We start from the raw sequence: 21,927 nt of genomic DNA on the forward strand, positions 1-21,927 counted from the left end.
AATTAATTGGATATTTCCTTCTATACATTTTAGCACGTAGCTATTTATTATTAGTATTATTGTTCCGACGTGTGATTTCTTTTTAATTATAGGAAATGCGTTTTTCTAAGATACATAATCTTTTGGGATTGACTGTATAGCCAATAGATCTTTAAGTAGTTTATGTAGCCGAAGAAGATAATCGATGTCGAGGATCAATTTAAAATACTTAAATCATAGTTACGTTAGCAATGTAATAATAAATTATGAACTTTTCAATATACTTTGTAGGATCTCTAAACATTTTATAACATTTGCAATTGAAAATACATTTGCCTGTTTGACTGATGGAAATTCCTGAGACTTGTCTACGGCTTTGATATATCAGCCCTTTAACTGAAACTGAAAATCGAATGGAAGGCATCCACATATTGAAACATAAATATCAAAGTACGTACTCGATCTGTGCTTCGTGTTATCGTTTATATATGATTGTCAGCGAGTTAGTGTTCTGTCTGTTCGCGTATCTGTCGAAACGTGCTACCAAATGATCGTTCTTAAACGTTTCAGCACCGTACAGTGACTGCACGTGTATTGACAGAGTGATTTCCGGAGAAGCATCAAGTGTCATTCAATTATCCGCGTCATGGTTCACGTGAAAGATTTAAATGACAGTTAATTACAGTTGCAGTCTAGCGCACTGATGTGCAATAAACTGTGTGTGAACCAGCTGACAAGTGTTTCTTCTTAATCGATAGAATTACTGAGAAAACGTGTGAAGAACAATAACATTATCTACGCGATTGATTAAGATCATTGAGTTGGATGAATCTCAGATCATTAAAAGAAACAATCTCATAAAATAAACGTTTACGAGCGCAAAAAAAATTTTATCAGAACCAGTGGCAGTTCAGTGTGGCTTATCAGTGTAATCTACATGCAATTGTCTTCGATATTCCGAAGTTTATACAAACTAGTTAAAATTCTACTGTGCACACATTTTAAAATTAATTACGTAGTTAACGACGACCTAGAAAAAATACAATTCAATTACGTACTACAAAATTTACGGTCGTCGTAACCGCAGTCAATGCAAGCCACGTGTTAGGTGTTCCCCGATATTGCCGGGTGTGACGTCATCGTAAATCCCATTCGATCGGCGTAATTGTACGCGTAGAATACCAATTGTTAAGAAATTTCTTCGGGAATGACCACTGGATTATCTGAAGGATATGCGTTCGCACACTATGACACCATGTAATAAAAACTAATCTTTCCTGCTGTATTTACCCAAGTATCGATTCAATTGGTTGAATAATATTAAATGAACGATTCATTCATTATTAATATTTGCAAACTCATCCTCGAAAAAAGATTTCCTGGTAAAGCGCATCGTTTTTTAAACGCTGAACTATGTGTCAGCGTATAATTAAAAGAAGAATAGCGATAATCAAGAGGATGTGAGTCTACGTTTCTGAACTCTCCGAAGATAAAATAAAAAATTGAATAAAACGGATATATTAATTCAGGTAAGTCACTCTCAGGCGTTAGTGATCATGTCTACCTGACTACGAAGAAAAACCTTAAATGAATTAAATCTTTTTTTCAAACTCCTGTTAATATCCAAATGAATTCAAACGAATCGATTTAAATTTTGATCACGGATAAATACAAATCACGTCGAAGGCAGTTAAGAAACCCTGGATTTTATGAGGTTCGTGCTAACAGAAAACGAGAATAAAAAATCAAATTCTGCACATGTTCTCGCGTAACATTAAGAATATCCGAATCGAACCAGAATTCCTTTTTCCGAAGTACTGTTATTGCGGAGATAGGTATATCCATACGTGCGTAACGCATTAATTGAAACTATTAGAAGAGACGCCACGCCGCAGGCTCGGCAAGGGTCGCGGCTCGACTGCTACTCGCCCAGTGGAATTTCCTCGAGCGATGATGCTGCGAATCAATAAATGATCTACGATTAACGTCTATTTGCGATAAGACTCCCACCATCGCCGTCTGAGATAGCAGACGTACGTACGTCCGGACAGGAAAACGTCGTCGCATCCATCCAGACGAACAGTGGCTGAATTGCCGAGAAACGACCTGAAGCCTGAGGTTTTATCAGTCAACCACGACCGCGTGCAGCAAACAGTCGCGAGTACGCGCGACGGTGGTGACTTTCAATCTCGACCAGTGCGAAATACGTCGTGTGCCTCTATACTCCGTACCCTCCTTTCTATTTGCAAGTTTTTGTGCGATTTCTCGTACGGAATCCTCACAACGCTGGACCAATCATCGATCATAGTGGCCGATTCGACGGAACGGCTCCTTCATTTCGACTCGCATAAAGCGGGCCGAGCGGAGTTCTTCACGAAATCGACGGGATCGGACAAGCGCAGACCAGAAGTGGCAGGGTTAATCGAACATCGGGGAACAATAAACGACATACCAGGAAACGTCGACACGCTGGCGCAAATTCTTCAATACATCGTTACTACGTAAGTATTAGTCACGGTGATTAAAAATGCTCTGTTTTTTTTACAGTTTTTTTAAAGCGTTAATAAAACGGTGACTAAGCTGGTCTCCGTCTACTTCGCGTATAATTTATTTTTTTACTTGCCGATATCGCTGAACGCTGTGGCGATATCAGTTGTACTACAGAACACGACGTATCGCGGGCCACGTTTAAAAAGAGCGGTAATTAAAGGGTAAACATGTATGTAGATATACGAAAAAGAGTGCTAAGAAGTAGAGTACATTCGTTACGACGCATGTGATCTTCGGTGATAGATTGTGATTACCAAACATGATGCCGATACTGTTATCGCGGTACGTCGTGTACAGAGGATCTCGCTTAAATATAATTAGTAGCAAATTCGTGTGTGTCAAAAGTTGAATCGCATTAATTCTCATTACTTTCTGAGTAATGCGAGCAAATTTATTATCGTGGATAAATAAGATTAAATTCAACGAAAATCTAAAGTGATGCTATTGGAAGAAACGCTGATAATGCAGAATTAGCGATATTTCACACGAAATGTTGCTCTCTAAGTATATTCTCACAAAATACTGCATAGATCGTCTCCTCAGCTCTTTTCCATTCGTGTAATTCAAATCCGACCACACGTGGGCTTGAGATTAATAGTAATACAAGACCTAAGTTCCTCGTGTCGTTTAATGATACTATGCTGATCTCCTATATAATGTTACACGTGCCATCAAATCGTTTAGATCAAGAGCAACGACATTAACTAAAAGAATATCTGTCTATCAAGTAGATAACCCTTATTCGTTATCAGTTAATGAATAAATCTCTGATTAATATCTTTTTTTTTATTGGGAGTCCATAATCTGCTTAATAAAATCTTCGATTGTCGATGTGATCGATTGACCTCGGGATACTGTACAATGGAAAATTATTATACTACACGTTTTACGATTCTGAGAACTTGATACAGCTTCCATTCTAATATTAACTTTATTAAATTTTATCTTCGCAGATCAAGGCTGACCGAAATAGGCAGGTCCGACGTGAAAGTATCACAGGTCGATCCCGGACTCTGCCAATTTCGAAGGGGACACTACAAAATCGCCCGGTACCATCGAACTCGGTATGTTTCTTGACTAGACAATTTCTATTATAGTTTATCTTAAGCATTGTTATAATGATTTTCTTTAACCGCCGGCTTGACGAGCGGCGGCCTTCACTGTCACGTATGCTCTAATCATGTTTTACTAAATAAAAGGAAAAATACAGCTCACGAATCAAGGAAAATAATTGCAGGTATGGTCGTTTCTCCGGACTCGTCGACTGAGCCGACATTGTTGCGCGTAAATAATATAAAATTAAACGATTCTACGGATCGCAGTGCGCAATTAGGAAACATGAAGGTGAAGGATCAAGCGTTCACCATAGAACGAGAGAACATGTCGAACGGGAAGGATAATCTCGCGTTGGATTTCGACTGCATAGAGAAGGGTAACGAGAAGAACCCGTCGACCGGCATTAAAGCGGAACCAGAGGTGTTGAAAAAAGTGGCGGGTAAGCTATCAGCGACTTCGTTCATTTACATAATATAATGGCTGTACAGTTAAGCGCGTGGCCTTGAAATTTGATAAATGGTCGATGATGGTAGATTAACGGTTACGAAAACCTGAATTATATGTGTATGAGTCGTTTAAAATATAAGCCCCGTACGACTTTTTAGACATTTCTTCGCGAGTATCGTCACCGAGTAGTTTCTCTTTCTCACGGCACAAATTGAACGTATCGAAAGAATCGATCGAAACGGAATTTTTCCGTAGTCAAGGTATTAATAAGAATTCACTGCGTTAATTAATCCTGATCGCACGTCACGATGTAAAGCAGTCATTGTCGTCAGAACCATCATTCGCGCGACATTACTCGCAAGAACAAGAAACAATAAGCAGATATCGTGTCTGTATTGCAAGACGATTTATAAATAACGACAATCGTTCAAGCACGATAACCTTGCCTTTTATTTTTCATCCATTCCGGAACTGTGAGATGTGTTCCGCAACGGTATCGGAACGAATTACAGGATCGCCTCGAGGCTTGAACAGTTCGTTATTTACGCGTCTGAAACCGTGAGTTCGTGGTCAACATGGGATTAAGGCGAAGTGTGACGATAAAAGAGGAATTCGTTTAGATAACCGATCGACGAAGCGATTGACGATAACGCGCGGCTAGTTGATGGACACGCGATCGCATATTGTTGACCTTTGTTATAATTAAGTGTCGTTAAAATGCCGTACGGTGCGATGTGAGATGTGTTGATTTCTCGGTTCAGCGGGTCTAAAGAACCCTAACAGCGAAAAGAACAAAACGGACATGTCACTGCCCAATCTTGGTGGTGGATCAATTTCCAGTGGAAGTTCCCTAGTGACGATCTCTTCCATCGAAAATTCAGATCCCGGTCCCGACTTTCATAATAATCCGGCCGGATTCAGCGGGGACATCAACAGAAATGAAAAATGGTATCAGACCACCCTGCAAGTTGCCGTGCCCTTCTTCATCGCCGGGATCGGTACAATCGGGGCGGGCCTCGTTCTTGACAATGTCAAGGTACGTTCCATCCAACAGCTACTTATTAAGCGCTAAAAGCGAATCGTAGTTCCCGATTCAATTATCTCGCGTGAATCGAAGACCCCAGGCTCGATCGTAAATCACGTATTTTCGTCTCGAGAGACCATGTTTCTCTTATCGACACGCTTTACGCCCATTGTCTGAAGATAATCTTGAAACAGACGGACGGTCGTATATTTTTATCTTTTATCGCGGTTCCGCGTTTTACCGCGTCTTCGTGCCTAGTGAATTACGATTACTTCCGTGTCAGAATACCGGAATCGTAATCCGGGCAATCTTTTACATAAATACCGCACCTTTTTTTTATCCTACGACCAAATCCCTTCCGCAAGAACGTTCGCAATCCGAGATCATATTGGCATTTACTGGTACAGAAATTCTTTGAACGTAATTTGCATTCCTATGGTCGTTCCTTCCGTAAGAACAGCTCGAGACACGTGCAAGCCCTCTCTTTTAATTAAACATCACTTCTGTTTTAGGACTGGGAAGTATTCCAGGCCGTTTCTCAGTTATTCATCCTGGTGCCGTCGCTATTGGGGCTGAAAGGCAATCTAGACATGTGCCTCGCCTCGCGCTTGTGCACGCAAGCGAATCTCGGAAATATGCACGGTTTCCGGGAGATCGCGAAGATGATTATCGGTAATATCGCTTTAGTCCAGATACAGGCGATAGTCGCGGCGATTTTAGTGTCGATCTTTGCGATCGTAGTCCACGCGATAACCGAAGGTAGCGAATACGTATTTAAATGGGATAATTGCCTGCTGTTAGCTGCCTCCAGCGTATGCACTGCCACGAGTTCCTGCTTCATTCTAGGTAAAATGAATCTTGCATTGAACTCTGCTCGATTAATCTGCATATCGCGTTCATTAATAATATTATTGCCCGATAGATTTTGTAATGATCGCGGTTATCATGTTCTCGTATCGATGCAAAATGAACCCCGACAACCTGGCTACGCCCTTGGCTGCTTCCTTCGGTGACGTCGTATCACTCAGCGTGTTATCGGTGATCGCATCGGCATATTTTACAAGAATGAAAGAAGAACCGTGGCTTCTGTATGTGGTACTCAGCTGTTACCTTGCGATTTTACCGTTTTGGATTTACGTGGTTCTCAAAAATAAATATACCAGAAATGTTTTAACGTCTGGTTGGACTCCTGTTTTATCAGCTCTATTTATCAGCGGGTTCGTATTACGTTCGTTTTATTACGTTAACAAACGGCCGCGACGATCCTCGGGGAGATAAACTTTTATTTGTATTTCGTTGCAGATTCGGCGGTTTGGTTTTGGGTGAGGTTGTTGATTCGTTCAATGGATTCGTGATTTTCCAGCCCATCATAAACGGAATCGGAGGGAATTTGGTATCGGTGCAAGCGTCTCGAATCTCGACGACGTTGCACCAGACGTCGATCATGGGAATATTACCGCCGCACTCGAAAATGTTCATTGCCCCGTGGAAAGCGCTCTTTAAAGGCTGTGAGTGATGCAACAATACCGAACATTGCGCGTTACACGGTTTTTCGCATAGTTCTCCGGTTGCGTAACATCGTTTGCTTTCATTTTCTAGCGCCGTACGCGAAAACAGCCCGAATACTCATTTGCATGGCTATCTTCGGCGAGTTGATCTTCATTTTCGTCGCGGATTACATCAAAAACGAAATGTCCACATTAAACCCTTATTTCGTAACCTGTTACATACTCATGGCCGTTCTACAGGTGCGTATAATGAAATATCTGCGATTCTCGTCTACATTGAAAAAGCGAAAGGTCCGAACCGATCGGGAAAAATGCATCGATTTTTGTCTCCCAGGTCATGCTACTGCTCTACGTAGCCCATATCATTATCCACGCTATGTGGCGGTTTAAAATCGACCCGGACAATTCCGCTATTCCGTACCTGACGGCTTTGGGCGATCTTTCGGGAACGATACTCCTAGCAGCGGCGTTCTGGTTCCTCATAGAGATACACAAGGAATACGGCAAGTAAATCGGAACGATCAAAGTGGCGAGATCGATGATACGATAGGAGATCGTATGTCGAACTTCTCATCGAGTGCACAAATTTAAATGACGCATTAAATAGCGTCGATCTAATAGTGTTCGAGAGGGAGAAGCAAACAGAGAGAAAGATAATTAAAAGTATGAATAGCTCGTGAAAACGAGTACGGCGTATTATTACGGTATGATCTGATTGATCCGGAACGGACACGAGAACAGGATCGTTATCCTCCATTAAGGGGACATCTTAATGGTACGTTAGCCGCGTTAATTAGTTGTATCATAGAGATTGAACACGGAGAATTAGAAAAAAAATGTGTCACTGTTCTTGAAGTAGGTTCGGTAATAATAGAAAGAACAAAGTACAATTATATTGATTCGAACGCAACTGGATCGAGCAAAACGCTCAGTTATGATGCAACACGTTATGATCTAATAATAATCGTACAATCGCAATTACGTAAACCAAAAAAAAGTACTGTTAAACGATAGATATGTTTAGTAACAATTCTTATATATTGTGGAAGGAATTTACTCGTTTTTTAATTTTCTACTTGTATCAGACGGCATTTACAGAATTTTAAATAAATTAATGTTTTCGCGTGCATTTTAATTTCGCCTTAGTCTAATACAAGGAGAAGACCTAGTCAATATTTTAACAACAATTGATAATTATAATATAGAATGATTGTCTTCTAGGAAATCTAATTTGTATAGTAGCACATAAATTTTAAAAATAGGAATTAAATTTGCAGAACTGTAAGCGACTTAGAATTACTCAAAACCTTTTATTAATTCGAATATACCATTTTATGCCAGTAAAACAAAAATATAGATTGTAAATATTGTATTAAATAGATTGTACATACACACAAAATGAAAATAATTTAAATGAACGCTTCTTTATGAGACATGTGAGTAACATAAGGTACAATAACATTATATATTATATTTTTTGGTTCCTTGAATAGTATTGCAGCTAATTCATAATCGTGAATAGTTTTATATAGATAAACTGTGATTTAGAACAGTATCTTCTAAAATATACAAGATTTGTATCCATCAATAAAACACTTTAACTTTTAAGCAATGATTGTCATTTGTTAACACTAGCAATTTATTAATGGCAGTGCGGCACAGATGGTGTTTAACATTCTACAGCAACCATAAAAATGCAAACTGATACATTTGTAAATATTCCTCTGATAAAGAATAGAAAATAATTGTGCTAGCTCAAGAAACTAATTTGAATATTTAAATGCGTAGGCATGTTTGATATACTGTTCTAGTATTCTAAGTCACACAGTAGCGTACGTAAAAGTACCTCACAACGAACGAAAGGAGACATTAATAAAATCCCAAATTAATGACTTACGTATAAGATAATCGTATTGATAGTAATCGAAACTGATGACAATGCATTGATTTATGAAAACCCAAAATTTTTTACCTTTTTGACGAGTTCATTGCGGCAGCGATCCTTCCGTCCATAGCACATGTGGGGGAGAGGGCCTCACGTGCGAATGGTGGCATCTTCAAACGGTACAAAAAGAATATATAAGTTCTATCGCGTTCACCGAAATGAAAGTACCACCGTGTCCCCGGTGTGAGTCCTTACGTACCTTCGCAGCGTGGTGTCTCGCAGGTGGGGTATTTAACAGGAAGGGGGATGCTGGGCGACATTCACCCGAGACGTTTAAACTGGAGCAGTTCCTGATCGCGTCCAGAAGACACGACGCGAATCGTTTCGGAAAACAACTACGACGTAATATTATTCTAAACACAGGTGTACGACCGCGTGTAAACCGTGCAACGACCGGGACGAGACTAAGCATCGAGTGCGACCGAAATTTGATAAACGCGCCCATCGCGATGTTCAAGGTGAGTGACGCAACTTTCCCGATACATTTGTCTACGCAGAGTGTTATAAAAATAATTTTCCCTGAATGCTACGAAGAAAAATAAGACACACCCGTGTCTGGGTGATACATCCGTGCTACAGACGTGCATAGACATTCTTCGTAATAATAGAACCGAAGGCTACGCGTTCTTATTGCTTATTGCTCAGGTTTAATTGGACGTGACACTTGACTGGGTTAATTGGTAGAACGTGGCTCGTTGATGCAGTTAAATGTCGGCAATTTTATCATGGTAGATGACATAACAACCATGCGCGGCTAAGATTTTCTCGATTAATGTTAATCACTTTCGCTCGCGTGACTTCGCGTCATTGTAATTATCCCATACGCAAATAATTCACTTGTTCGTATGCAACAGGTACTTTCTAAGAGCAAAGTTTCTTAATAAAAAAAAAAAACATACCTTTTAACATCGATCCTAAAATTATTAAATTAAGTTTCTTTGCCTATTATGACAATTTCCTTTTTAATATTTCGTAAACAAATATTGTTGTGATAGAACAAATTAAATGCATGGGAGTACGTAATACAGGTGTCGGAATCTATCTGTCTATCATTGCTGTCGTGGTTCGCTACGCTGGCTCATAATGGGCGCACAATTCATTCGAGCCATCTCTACGTTGCGAGTGAAGGTGAACGAATAAGAAGGCGAAAGGGTAGTTTGGCACGCACTAGTGAACACGCGAATGGCTTTAACCGTTGCTATCTTGGACACAATAACGATCTTGGCTCTTTATACATACACATGTATTATACATGTATCTGTGAGCGTATCGAAAATGTGCGATCCGGTTTCAATCGTGTGGTTGCGTATTAGATCAGCACAGCTCCGGAAAACAGAGTCCGAGATCGATATTTTTCAATCAATGATTATTAACCAATTCTATTCATTCGTTGGCTACGTGCAAATGTTATAAATTTGCACAGTTTTCAAGATACTTATCAACGACGTGTTTGCTGTAACAATCACACAATATCCCGTGGTTATTCGCGAGTCGTTCAGCTCGAAGAACGCTGCAGGTACGCGAGCTAGTCAATGTATCGTTGGATAACTTATTCGTGGACGGCGGGAACAGCCGTATAAATTGGTCAGCGGTAACAAGACACTAAAAGCGAATCGAGGGCGAAGTTTCACCTAAAATATGAACAGCATTCGGATGTTTACTTTCTACGGATGCTCGCATTCGAATGTGCACTGGGCTCGAGTGACGAAACCGCGAATAGATATCTATGTAATCCATTGCAAGACGCGGCGTCGCGGGTCATGTATGAGCGAACCAATTCACAATCATCTATTGCGTACATCTGCACACACACACACACAGACTTGCGAACATCGCGGTTCGAGGATGGCTGCTCCTATGATCACTTTCAGATTCGCTTTTAAACTGGTTTGATGTATGAAGCATTCGTGTCGAACGATAATTGTTTATTTCAGTGGACGTTGCTTCGCGTGATAGCCGCATTGGTAACACCCGATTCACGTGCCTAACAGTTTGCCTAACACTGCTCGATGATGTATATCGCGATGACGATGATACATGAGTCGAGGCTGCAAACAAATCACTACTACGGGGACTTACTTGCTTATCTTGTATGTACATGCATACCTTCCTCCTATGATGAGATATAGTCGTGCCCGTTAGCCACTAAGTGTGATTATCGTTTATTACTACCAGATTATCTGGCACCATTAGACAGCGCCGCGCGGAGGTTGCAATTAATTTTTGTCAGAACCTCAGGAATTCGCGATCGCCGTTTCGTGCCTCACTATCTCACCAAGATCCGTCGATAGCGTGAATGCGTATTTCGTAAATGCGGTTCGGCAGTGACGTGTGGGTCATCCGGGTTAGCGAAACTTACAAATTTTAGCCTCCAGTACCTTGACCCAAAATATTATACTAGAATACTTTCTAATGTAAAAGTTATACATACATACGCGTGGTCCTTCGAAGCAAGGCCTATTCCGCGAGAAGTTTAATATATGTTTATATACGTTCGTTCCGGAATTAAAGTTCCGGGACGGTGGCGGAGCGCGTGGTGACCGCTTGAACGTTTGAAAATTTTAATTACAGATGAGAGCGGTGCTCTTCTTTGTTGCGGTAGCAGCAACTGGAGCCATGCCCCTTACGAAAGTGCACGTGAAATTTGTTTCCCCTCCGCATATTTACGAGCACGGTATTACGACAGATGGTTAGTTCATATACGTATGTAATTACACGGCGTGTATCGTTGAAAAAAATCTTGCTTTACCACGAGGTAAAATTAATTCTAATCTCTCAGGGGATCGGACGATCGACCAGAGATCGTACGTTTCCATAGGAAGAAGAAGCACGACAGGAAGTCCTAGAGTATTTGGTATGACATTTTCGTACGATAAGCGTAAAAGCAAACGCATTAGAATATTCGCTAACTTTGAATTAGTATTAATGTTATCTTGCGTTTATTGACTTATGTTTGTTCACAGGACAACATTTACGCAATAGACCTAACACTGTACCGACTTATATCAAACCGGAAAATGCTGAAGCCCTGTGGCCGGTTGGGGTATTCATACCGCCAGTAGATATCAATGATCTCGGTTATAGTTCGCACGAATCGAGACACGTAACACCGGATTTTTCTAACGGACTCAGTAAGTAATATACATAGTACAAACTCGGTACGCAAATATATACTAGGTGAATGCGTGGATATTATGATTTAGTTTCTCAAGTAAGAAGGGAAAAACACATATATTATTTCAGAATATCATGACCCGTATCTGATAACTGGTCGGAAGGCCATGCAACTCGTAAAATACCTTTATAGCCGCGGTGAACTGTTTTACGACGATATTCCACACGAAAGAGCGCTTTTGAGAAACCAGGAAGAAAGGAGTCGAAACGGTCTCCATGGTCACGTATTGAGCAGTTTGAGGCGCACCTCTGCATTCTATAGGCGAAATTGATGTAGACGAATTAATTGATAATCTTATTCATTATTAATATTATTCAGGATAATCGGCTAATCGCATTTTGGAAAATAAGAGAATGTCTGCTATAATATGTTAAAAACACTGCAGCACTTCCTTGTTTAAAACTATTGAAAATAATAAAACAATGATGTTTGTTTTACACTGCTCGATACTTTTTTTATTTAAAAATTTTGAAAATAAACTAATTACATCTGTTTTCTACTGTCCGCACTTTACAGTCTTGCTGATGTGTTATACAGATTTATTACATAAAACGTATATACCTCAATTTCTTGTGATTATACATAAGATACGGTTATAAATAAAATTAGAGTATATGTTTTTACAGACATCTTATTCATTTAAACCTAACAACAAATCGATACTTTATACTGGCTACACTTGGACATTAAAGATATCACGTCATGTATAGTTACAAGGAACTTTTTATACAATAATATACAGTCAATTCAGTCCCGGTATTCTCAAGCGAACCATCGAATTAAAACGCCAAGCATCGTAAAGATTAAGCTATTGGATATGCTAAGCTTCGTTGTTCCATTGCATAGATCCCCCATACAAAGACACATGTACACCTTCTTGTAATTCCAAACGGTGTACGCGCATCTCTCCTCGCCGTCGTCGGGCCCTCGTTGGAAACAAAGTCTTTGCGTGGCCGTGCCATACTCTGCGCGAAACAATATTATTTGTAAAACAATCCTATACAAAATACGAGCAATACCTGCAGCTTACCATTATTTAAACCGTGCCGTTCAATAATCTTGCCGCACCAGCCGGACGCGCAAGGAACAGCGTCGACACCTTTTTCCATTTCGATCTCCGTCTCGTTCATGGTGAAAGGATCCTTGCATGATCCCAAATCTCCCCTTGATCTACAATTCACGCATCTCCGGAGAACTCCTAAAAGGGGAGCACCGATAAGTTACATCGGTACCAACGAACGCAATCCGTAGACGCGTTCGTCGTTTCGTCAGAACTGGCACGTGAATGCGTTCGCAAGTAACTCGCCGTACTTTGCAATAAAGATGCGCTATCCGGAATGCGGTGAAAGTATAATATCGTTCGCGATGTATACAGATGTAAAACAGATGAGACTCACCGGGTGCGCTCTGAAGAAGAGCCAGGCAAAAGATTGCGCACGCCCATGTCCTTGAATTCATCCTAATGTGTATTCGCTCGGAAACGCGTGCAGTTCTTATCGATTTATTCACTGGTTAACAGGCATACAAGGAGAGGAATCATCAAACTCAGCCATTTTGAAACTAAACTACGACCACGAGAAACGGACACGTACTCCATACAGTTCTCTCTCCCACTGCCGCCTTTCACTCGGTTACCTTTAAGGTCATCGCCTGTCTGAAAACATCCCGTCGAAGAAATCGTCCTAAAGACTCGGTCGATAATGCTACCAAGCACTATCAACGAATTTTAATTGATCACTTTCGTTGATAAACGATTCTTAAATCATGGACCCTGATCAATTAATGGTATCTCTTCGTCTTGTTTGACCGCATCGTTCTTCGGAGCATTTGACTTCCTCTGTCTCTGTCTCCATGCATAAATTAAACCACTGCAGTAGCAAAATGAGCAAAGTAGGAATATAAATCCCAGATATCCCAAATGACGTAAAAATTCTACAAAAAAGGAAGGACAGGTAATAATTTCTCAAAGTAAGAACGTTTAGGTATGTTACCTTGCGTCAACAGTTTTCCTTTAGCAACAACGATAACTTTTAATTGCATCATATTCACATTGTCTATGTAACACGTGTAGTTCCCCTCTTCGTGGGTAGACACTTCTGATATGCGTGGGCAGAAGCGTGAAACATTATAAAAGTACGATGTATAATTTATCTACTCGAAGTACCTATCAGATAAAGCGTCCCAAAGGCGTCCACTATCACGCGAGCTTCTGGATCCAATTTGCGAAAAGATCGCCGGACACCCTTTTCTAACGTAATCGCGTCCTTCTTCCACGAGACCTGTGTATCTGGGGTTGACCTATAACGTTTGCGTTTTGTTAGAAGGAAGTATCTCGTAAATACTGAGAAAATAGATAGATACTCTGGGCAAACAACGGTAAGATAAGCTCCCTCCGCGAGCACGAATCGTTTAACGTATTTGAACTTTCGACCCTTTATCGTTTTCACGCGAGGACACTTCTTGCACGGTTCCTTTAAAATGAATTCGGGCAAATGACGCACTGCACTGCTGACGCTAGGAAATTCTTCTTCGAGTAAAACTCCCCTTAAACAAAACCACATTGCAACAGATTTATGTAATTTGACGTGAAATGTATAGGCTTGCTTACTTGCAAGGTATTGAAGGTGATTTCCGGAAAAATTTAACAATAGATGAGTCGCTTTTATTAGCAATTGCCTATAATGGTGCGAAATTCTAAATTATCGATTTTTAATATCACGATTTGTTTCAGTTACCGTATTTATCTGTCGTATCAATCGGCACTGTCCAACACTTTTCTTATATCCGCGATTACGTATACAATGTTCACATGGGCCCCAAGGCCCCCATTCAGAAATCACCTGTAGCGTTATTCCTACCTTTCGAATTTCAGCCAGCTCGGACATTTGTGAAACCTAATTGTACGATTCGTGCTTGATAATGATACGTATATAAATAACGAATCTCTGGTATCGCATAAGTGTGGAGGTTAATCTCACAGCAAATCGGGTGGTAACGGACGCTAAGTACATTTCTCGATATTTTTCCCAGTCAGTCGTATTTCCTTGCTCCATATAAGAAACTCCGTATTCCTTAGAGATTGCTATCGCAAAACAAATTTAGTCAACCAACTATATACATAGATTATATGTATAGATCTAAACTAGACCCAAGCGGTTCTCAAGTTTGATTGAAATATTACGTTCGATTCTATAGTTGAATTTATTTTCAGCTTCCTGGCCCTCCTCACCGTGACATAAATAAATCCCAGCGTCTGTTATCTTTAAATCCTTGATTGCCAAAGAAAATTCTGGAGTAGTATAAATTCTATTGTATGATGCGTTATTATCCATTTCCAATTCGACCACCTTTTCGGGATTCTCTCTGTACCGATCTTGGTAATACCAAATTTTCGACTGCCTTTCTTCTTTGTCGTTGCTGCCTTATAAAACAAATATAATGAGAGAATCTTAATTTTCATCCCCGTAGCAATATCTCGTACCAAAATCGACATTCCATCACGACCAGCGAGTCAATCTCGGCGCTAATAAGTAAATACTCATCGTTCTCTTCAGACGTTATTAATCTTTCCTTATTTCTACAATGTTTGGTGAGTGTCACGGATTGATCGATGGAGACAATATTGTCCGCACTAGCGGATGAAATCATTAATAACCAAAGGATGTTTATTTGTAACATATTAAGTTAGCATTAACATTTAGAAAAATTGCGCATTTCAGGGTATATTAAGCTAACTCGATTTATATTTATACAATTGTAATTACGCATGTAAAGTCGTCTACATTATAATATAATATATAATAAATATCATATTAATAAACAGGGACGTGCATATTGTATCTTTTCCTTGTTTATAAGCGTTAAATCTTTCGGATTATAAAGATTTTTCATATTTTATTATACATTATGTGATGTTCATAGTTTAAAGGAGTTTGAAAATTCCACGTGGCGCGTTCCAATGCTGCGGAACGACGGAAAAGAACCATTAACGAAATTCACCGCGAAACGGGCGAGCTCGTAGGAAACATACCCATGATGCATCATTGATAGCAACATGGCGGAGATGATTGAAAGTGAGTAAAAGTTCACTTATTCTTGATAAAATTAATATAAGAAAACTTAATTGAAAAACGGAAACGGTTACGTAGGAGTGAGAAACGTTTCAAATTTTACTTTATTTACGTACAAGGCCCGGCCACGGGTCGCCTGTAAACTTATACTTAGTGTTTCAATTGCGCTCAAGAGGAACTGGTTTAAAATTTCAAAAATGACCAATACACAATTCAAGCGGGACAACGGAGCATTTTACTGTTCGAAAGTTTATTTACCAAGGCTACCTTGCAGACGAATATTTGACAATATCCTTTGTGGTTTTTATAATATCTATTGTGCAATAGCTTTTGCTCCAGTATGATAAGTACGTGTTCTGTTTATGGAACTACGTACAAGTTTGGTTAGGTCTATACCTGGAAACACAATAATATTCCCGTTGCTTTTCAAAAAACCTCTTAGAATAATCGTTCACTAAGAATAATGGAACCAGTGGGAAATGTATATTTTATGTTTACAAAGAAATCATTCTTTTTAACGTAATTGAGAATCTTATACATAATTTTTTTCTGAGTTGTGAATTTTATAAGAAACTACTATGTAATATGGAATAAAAAAATTAATATGAGTACTTTAAAGAGTAGTTTGCAGTGTGATAATCATGTCTTTAATAATTATAAGTACATGATTCAGATATATTGACATTGAATGCTAGGTGCATCGTGATAGATATAAAAGCAAACTATTATTGTGATCTCTAGGTGAATCTGCTGAAACATTGTTATCTATTAAGAATGGAGGATATCCATCAGTTGATGAAATCAAGACCGAAGTGATGGATGATGACACCATGGATATGGATGATCATCAGATTTCAAATAATTCAACTGATTCTCATATGGAAACGGAAGAATCCGATCCGATACCTGAACTTGGACCTGCAGCTTTAGGGCTGCAGAGAGTGGGCACACAACCACCTCCAAAACCAAATCCTCCTACCCAACCAGTTCAAGTTCTAAATCGAAGAGGAATGCCAGCGAGAATCAGAAAGAAAAATAAATTATTTTATGATGACATATTGGTTAATCATCCTCATCATAGGTAAATATTAGCACTCTGTCCTTAGAAATTGATGTGATGCACATATTACACCGTATGTATTTTTTAGAATCAAGAAGGATCCGTCGCATTCAGATACTAAACAATCACCAAAAAAGGTACCCAGGCCGTCTCCTGCAAAGAGGCAAAATAGAATAGCCCATGAGCCCAGAAAAAATAATAATAATGTATTAAGTCAGCCTTTATCGACTTCTTTGACACCCATTAAACAAGCGAAAGAGCCTGATAAACCATCGCAACCTGCATCTCCAGATCGTAAAATTGGACAAAAGATTGGTATGAGATTAAGAAACCTATTAAAATTACCAAAAGCCCACAAATGGGTTTGTTACGAATGGTTCTACAGTAACATTGATAAGTATGTATGAGAGAAGTCAATTCGTATACGTCCATCGTTTAATGCAGTATAACTTAAATATCACTTTCATTTTACAGAACTCTTTTTGAGGGTGACAATGACTTTATGATTTGCTTGAAAGAGTCGTTTCCACAATTAAAAACTCGGAAGTTAACACGCGTTGAGTGGTGTAAAATAAGAAGAATGATGGGCAAACCACGAAGATGTTCACAGTCCTTTTTTGAAGAGGAGAGACGAGAATTAGAAAGAAAGAGACAAAAAATTCGGATGTTGCAACAAAGAAAAGCTGCAGATATTAACAGTTACAAAGATTTACCACCAGAAATACCATTACAGCTAGTAATAGGTACCAAAGTTACAGCAAGACTGAGAAAACCGCAAGACGGTTTATTCACGGGTAGCATTGATGCTGTGGATACTAGTAATAACACTTACAGAATTACATTTGAGCGTGCTGGACTTGGAACGCACAGTGTTCCAGATTATGAAGTACTGGTACGTATACGGAACGAGAATTCTTTAACATTTAATTCCTAAAGTTGTTTAAACTTTTCAATATTTTCTATGCTTTACAGTCAAATGAGCTACCAGAAACAATAAGTGTCGCCTCGTTTGCACAAAAGTTTAGACCGCGGCACGTACAATACGTACCTTCTCCACCATACGCAATGAAATTAATGTCGCCCCGTTTGAACAGCGATCCTTTAATATCCAATGCTTCTGTAGCAATACCAAAAAAATCCCACATCGATGGAACAATGAATGGCTATCCACTAAAATTGTTGGAGTTCATGGTTAAAATAAATAAAATATTGGCGGCGAAGAAAGTGAAGATTAAAAAATTGAGGGAGATGAATGGTGAGGCCGAGAAGAGACGGTCCTTTGGAGAACCGTTACCACCAGATTTTGAAAGGCGATATGCAGGGTACGTGAATATTATTTTGTCGTATTTTATATTTAACATACCTTCGTTTTTACGAATATTTCTGTTTTTAGAATCGTAGTTGAATTAGAAAAAATGAATACCGCCTTACAAGATTTTCTTAATGAAGTTCAAGAGCTATGTCAAGAAATGGCCCCTGAACCTAGCGTAGCAGCTATGTTGGCTCCGTCTCATCTTCGTGAAAAGTGTAAACAGGAAGCTGCAGACATGGTTGCGAGAAATAATATTATAAACGACAAGGAGCCCGGAAAGATGACACATTTAGTAACTGATTTAACAGCTCTCATGCTTCAAGTAAAGGTAATTGCTGAAACGATATCTGTAATATGTCTTTTGTATCTTTGATATCCTGGCCTAATTCAAATCTATTTACGTTTCAGAGTTTATCTGATTCAGATCGTAATGCATATGAATTAAAGGTATTGCAAGGCACTATAGAACAGATACGTTCGAAATTGAGTCCGCAAAATCAACAAGTTTTTCAAAATTGCGTCGAGATTCATATGCAACATATACAATTAGGTCTTGGACAGAAAGGTGCTTTAACACCATTCATGGCTCAGAGGGCTTAGTAAATATGAAAGTATCTATCGCAGGTACTTTCACAGTGATTATTTTCACGATTGTACAATATGAAATTGATATATATATAAAACATATTACAATATTTTATAAGAAAAAGTCCAACTTTATTTTATTATCTTTTTGTATAGGGCATATCATCATGAAAAGAGTAAATATATTATTAGATTGTAAATATGTGTCCTACACATACAATAATTGTTTTTTAAGTCACATTCTATAAATGATTTTTAGAATATTGTGCTGTGCTGTTGATTGCATTAAACATTTAAAAATGTTCATGTTTAAAAGATTTACATGTCAGCTTTGCAATTTGTACACAATTACGTATAGATTATAAAATTGAAGTTAAATTAATGTGGCTATTGTGAATAAAGCATGCATTTTGCTATAGCAACTTTTATTAACTCTACACCGAAATTTATAAGATTAAGTTACGAAGGTAGAATAAGTTTTTTACTTTGTACACAGATTTTAATGTCTATTGCTTATTTATAATTGCGGAAATTATTATATTACTATTCGGAAAACAAGCGACTCTGTACATTAGATATATGCACGAAAACACCTTGCATATTCAGTTGTAAATACACTATGGATCATAAAAAAATGATATACTTCCATTTATTCTATTTGGTAACTAATTTATCTATTCATTCAGAATTTGATGAGACAACATAAATGTAAGAACTATAAATATTTTCACACAGAATGATTAAATATTGTTCACTGCGTTGAACTCACTTTAGACTATCATAGCATGTTTAATACATACGTATATAACATTTCGCAGAAAATTATTGCGGAACAAAAAATACAGAGCATGAGTATATTTTTTTAATTAGAAGTTATCTCCTATCATGATATTAATAACGTATAAGAAATAATATATTCAAAATAATATATACAACCATACTTAACGTCTTAGTGCAAAATACGTACAAAGAACGTACGTACTTAGTACATATGTCAAATGATTAACATGTATTTTAAGTATTTTAAAAGTGATTAATATTTATTCATTAATTACAGATGCAATATTTTTATAGTAACGATACCATGACGTCCCTATCGTATAATGAAAAATAAAGAATATTTGCTGCAGTTCTATTTTACATAATCCTCTTTTACTCGAGAAATCAAAGTATCATAATCAATACAAATAACAAATAGATCTGTCTTTTATATTTAAAAATTCTCCAGTTTCTGTAATCAGCGTAATCATATTTCTTTTTTTCATAGGATTATCTTTATTATTTATAGCTTTAATTTTCTAATTACTTCTTATTTTTGATAAGTGCCTCTAACAACGCATCGGCATCTTCCTCTGTTTTCACTCTCAAGAGAACTGGTACTGGTGGCGGCGAAGATTCAGGATTTGGTACGCAAGCTAACATTACCGTATTTTTATTCATGCGTTTAGTTGGGATACTTTCAGTTAATAAAGTATTAAGCAGCAAGTTTCCTGAGCAAGTTTCTGCGCGTACCAATAATTGGATTTTATCATTTGGAGTAGGTTTTAGGAACAATGTCCCAATACCTTTGTCAACGAAATTACCATCTTTCTTAAAGAAAACTTTACACCTGTAAAAAATATGAAAATAATTATGTTATATGTCTTTGATAAAGGATATATAAAAGTATAACATACCTCTGTTGGTATATTGCACCTTCTTCCGTGATTGGCTTGAAATCTGATTTTGGTGGTTCGTCGTCTTCTTCTTCTGCTTCACTATTCTCAGGTTCTTGTGGCTTCACCATTTGAGCTCCAAATGTGAAAGGTTTAGCACTACAAAATTATGATATTATTATTTTTGTTACATTAAAGAGGTATAAAAAATTACCTTCCAAAACTAAATCCAGTTGATGTATTACTGGTAGCAGAACTCTGACCGAAGCAAAAAGTAGTTGTGTTTGTTGTAGGAAAAGAGCTAGTAGTAGTCATAGGAGTAATATTTTTTGAATCTGACTTTGTTTCTTGCTCATTTGTTTTATTATCTGTTGCAGTAGAAGGTTTACTTAAGAATGGATTCTTTTCAGAACTCACATTTCCGAATATACTTTTGGAACCAGATTTCTGTTCAACGTTACCAAACAGAGATTTATGCGAGTCAAAACCTTGATCAATGCTAAAAATGGATTTATTGCTGTCTGCAGTACCGTCAGATTGTCCAAATATAGATTTAGAATTTGTATTCATATTGCTAAAAATTGATTTCTCCGGTTTCCATTCTGTAGTGTTAAACGATTTCGCTGATGTACTTCCAAATGGAGAACTCTCAAACTTCTTTTCTGCACTTACTGCTTCCTTATTATCGTTAGTACTCTGTGCATGTTCCGAAGGTGATGATTTTTCTGTTTCATTTCCATGTTTGGATTCAATTTCTTTCAAATACCTTTCATAGTCTTGAAATATTGGTGTCAATATGCAGAATGGATTTGAGTCAACATGAGTCTTAATCCACTGTGCCACACTTTCATTTAAACCCTTTAACTTAGCAAAATAATCCGTAGACTTTTTAAATATATTTTTGTCCTTCTGATCAGAATCACTTTTCTGATTAGTCTGTGAGTCTGAAATATTCTGTTTACTTGTGCCATTTTCATTACGTTTAATACCATCATTGGTTGTAGATTTATTTATATTTGTAACTGTCTTTGAAGATGTATCATTCGTATTCGTATTAGTACTAGTATTACTGTTGGCTAAAAAGCTAAATGGCGAAGGATTTCCAGCAGATGCTGTTACTGTTTTAAAACCAGTAAATGCACCAAACGCACTTTTGCTAGAATCCTAAAAACACATTTTATGAAAGACAAAAATATAATTGACGTAAGATTAAAGAAAGTAAAAATCAAGGAATTACTTACATCCGAAGGTTGCAAACGTCTCTTAGCTCTTTTAACAACACGTTTCTCCATTACCTCATTGGGAGCCTTTTTGAATGTCCCTGCTTCTTCAGGACGATCTTCCTTATCCCAGTTATCATGATTTAATTCTGTAGTTGCAGACCTCTTGCCAGCCATTTTTGTAAACATATTCTAATAGTAAAATTAACACTGTTTTGCGTACATCTTTTTTGCGAAAACACACAATATCGGCATCAACAGTCAAGTGTTACAATTACTGATATAAATATAAGCAGAAATCTATTTTAAGTATTATATTATTTATAATAGAAGCAGTTATA

At 38.0% G+C, this 21,927-nt stretch overlaps 6 protein-coding genes and 1 long non-coding RNA gene across 14 annotated transcripts in view; 3 read left to right on the plus strand and 4 right to left on the minus strand.

Moving 5' to 3' along the window:
- The window catches only part of LOC113465184 (uncharacterized), a 23,881-nt gene extending 15,081 nt beyond the window's left edge, over nucleotides 1-8,800 (minus strand). Inside the window, exons 1-2 of the long non-coding RNA XR_003390026.1 lie at nucleotides 8,709-8,800; nucleotides 8,537-8,619 (exon numbers count right to left, since the gene is read on the minus strand). This is a non-coding gene — a long non-coding RNA (uncharacterized LOC113465184). The remainder of the gene's footprint in view (nucleotides 1-8,536; nucleotides 8,620-8,708) is intronic.
- On the plus strand, nucleotides 149-8,172 carry LOC108631935 (solute carrier family 41 member 1). 2 transcript variants are annotated; one of them, XM_018036175.2, is made up of 9 exons: nucleotides 149-2,480; nucleotides 3,483-3,593; nucleotides 3,767-4,024; nucleotides 4,794-5,068; nucleotides 5,569-5,902; nucleotides 5,979-6,273; nucleotides 6,359-6,564; nucleotides 6,656-6,804; nucleotides 6,899-8,172. In XM_018036175.2, the coding sequence occupies exons 3-9, from the start codon at nucleotides 3,769-3,771 to the stop codon at nucleotides 7,073-7,075; spliced, it is 1,692 nt and encodes a 563-aa protein (XP_017891664.1). In that variant the 5' UTR covers nucleotides 149-2,480; nucleotides 3,483-3,593; nucleotides 3,767-3,768; the 3' UTR covers nucleotides 7,076-8,172. The 2 variants fall into 2 exon arrangements, with proteins under 2 accessions (XP_017891664.1, XP_017891673.1); XM_018036184.2 differs by having other exon boundaries at nucleotides 292-2,480; nucleotides 4,914-5,068.
- LOC108631777 (uncharacterized) lies at nucleotides 8,273-12,305 on the plus strand. Of its 3 annotated transcripts, XM_018035943.2 has the most exons (6): nucleotides 8,734-8,967; nucleotides 10,444-10,599; nucleotides 11,081-11,198; nucleotides 11,289-11,363; nucleotides 11,473-11,640; nucleotides 11,753-12,305. In XM_018035943.2, the coding sequence occupies exons 2-6, from the start codon at nucleotides 10,519-10,521 to the stop codon at nucleotides 11,953-11,955; spliced, it is 645 nt and encodes a 214-aa protein (XP_017891432.1). In that variant the 5' UTR covers nucleotides 8,734-8,967; nucleotides 10,444-10,518; the 3' UTR covers nucleotides 11,956-12,305. The 3 variants fall into 3 exon arrangements, with proteins under 3 accessions (XP_026675102.1, XP_017891432.1, XP_017891437.1); XM_026819301.1 differs by lacking the exon at nucleotides 10,444-10,599 and having other exon boundaries at nucleotides 8,273-8,967; XM_018035948.2 differs by lacking the exons at nucleotides 8,734-8,967; nucleotides 10,444-10,599 and adding an exon at nucleotides 10,636-10,853.
- Nucleotides 12,113-13,270, minus strand: rtv (QVR superfamily protein rtv). The gene is made up of 3 exons (XM_026819303.1): nucleotides 13,082-13,270; nucleotides 12,715-12,882; nucleotides 12,113-12,649 (listed from the first exon to the last, which is right to left on the minus strand). Exons 1-3 carry the CDS (start codon nucleotides 13,140-13,142, stop codon nucleotides 12,447-12,449), a joined length of 432 nt encoding a protein of 143 aa, XP_026675104.1. The 5' UTR covers nucleotides 13,143-13,270; the 3' UTR covers nucleotides 12,113-12,446.
- Nucleotides 13,102-15,411, minus strand: LOC108631333 (uncharacterized). Of its 4 annotated transcripts, XM_026819298.1 has the most exons (9): nucleotides 14,866-15,411; nucleotides 14,663-14,766; nucleotides 14,420-14,578; nucleotides 14,293-14,360; nucleotides 14,046-14,228; nucleotides 13,849-13,982; nucleotides 13,676-13,780; nucleotides 13,277-13,616; nucleotides 13,102-13,192 (listed from the first exon to the last, which is right to left on the minus strand). In XM_026819298.1, exons 1-8 carry the CDS (start codon nucleotides 15,014-15,016, stop codon nucleotides 13,447-13,449), a joined length of 1,074 nt encoding a protein of 357 aa, XP_026675099.1. In that variant the 5' UTR covers nucleotides 15,017-15,411; the 3' UTR covers nucleotides 13,102-13,192; nucleotides 13,277-13,446. The 4 variants fall into 4 exon arrangements, with proteins under 4 accessions (XP_026675099.1, XP_026675100.1, XP_026675098.1 ...); XM_026819299.1 differs by having other exon boundaries at nucleotides 13,849-14,228; nucleotides 14,543-14,578; XM_026819297.1 differs by having other exon boundaries at nucleotides 13,849-14,228.
- Nucleotides 15,412-15,696: 285 nt separating this feature from the next.
- On the plus strand, nucleotides 15,697-19,022 carry LOC108631753 (protein lin-9 homolog). 2 transcript variants are annotated; one of them, XM_018035922.2, is made up of 7 exons: nucleotides 15,697-15,757; nucleotides 16,496-16,835; nucleotides 16,903-17,211; nucleotides 17,289-17,706; nucleotides 17,787-18,136; nucleotides 18,208-18,454; nucleotides 18,535-19,022. In XM_018035922.2, exons 1-7 carry the CDS (start codon nucleotides 15,739-15,741, stop codon nucleotides 18,724-18,726), a joined length of 1,875 nt encoding a protein of 624 aa, XP_017891411.1. In that variant the 5' UTR covers nucleotides 15,697-15,738; the 3' UTR covers nucleotides 18,727-19,022. The 2 variants fall into 2 exon arrangements, with proteins under 2 accessions (XP_017891411.1, XP_017891404.1); XM_018035915.2 differs by lacking the exon at nucleotides 15,697-15,757 and adding an exon at nucleotides 15,913-16,101.
- A 166-nt stretch (nucleotides 19,023-19,188) lies between these two features.
- Nup50 (nuclear pore complex protein Nup50) lies at nucleotides 19,189-21,899 on the minus strand. Its single transcript, XM_018035932.2, has 4 exons — nucleotides 21,608-21,899; nucleotides 20,581-21,530; nucleotides 20,388-20,525; nucleotides 19,189-20,320 (listed from the first exon to the last, which is right to left on the minus strand). Exons 1-4 carry the CDS (start codon nucleotides 21,773-21,775, stop codon nucleotides 20,014-20,016), a joined length of 1,563 nt encoding a protein of 520 aa, XP_017891421.1. The 5' UTR covers nucleotides 21,776-21,899; the 3' UTR covers nucleotides 19,189-20,013.
- Nucleotides 21,900-21,927: the final 28 nt, after the last annotated feature.

This window comes from Ceratina calcarata, unplaced genomic scaffold (assembly GCF_001652005.2).
Source record: "Ceratina calcarata isolate Rehan_Ccalc_2016 unplaced genomic scaffold, ASM165200v1 scaffold147.2, whole genome shotgun sequence".
Classification (NCBI taxonomy): domain Eukaryota; kingdom Metazoa; phylum Arthropoda; class Insecta; order Hymenoptera; family Apidae; genus Ceratina; species Ceratina calcarata.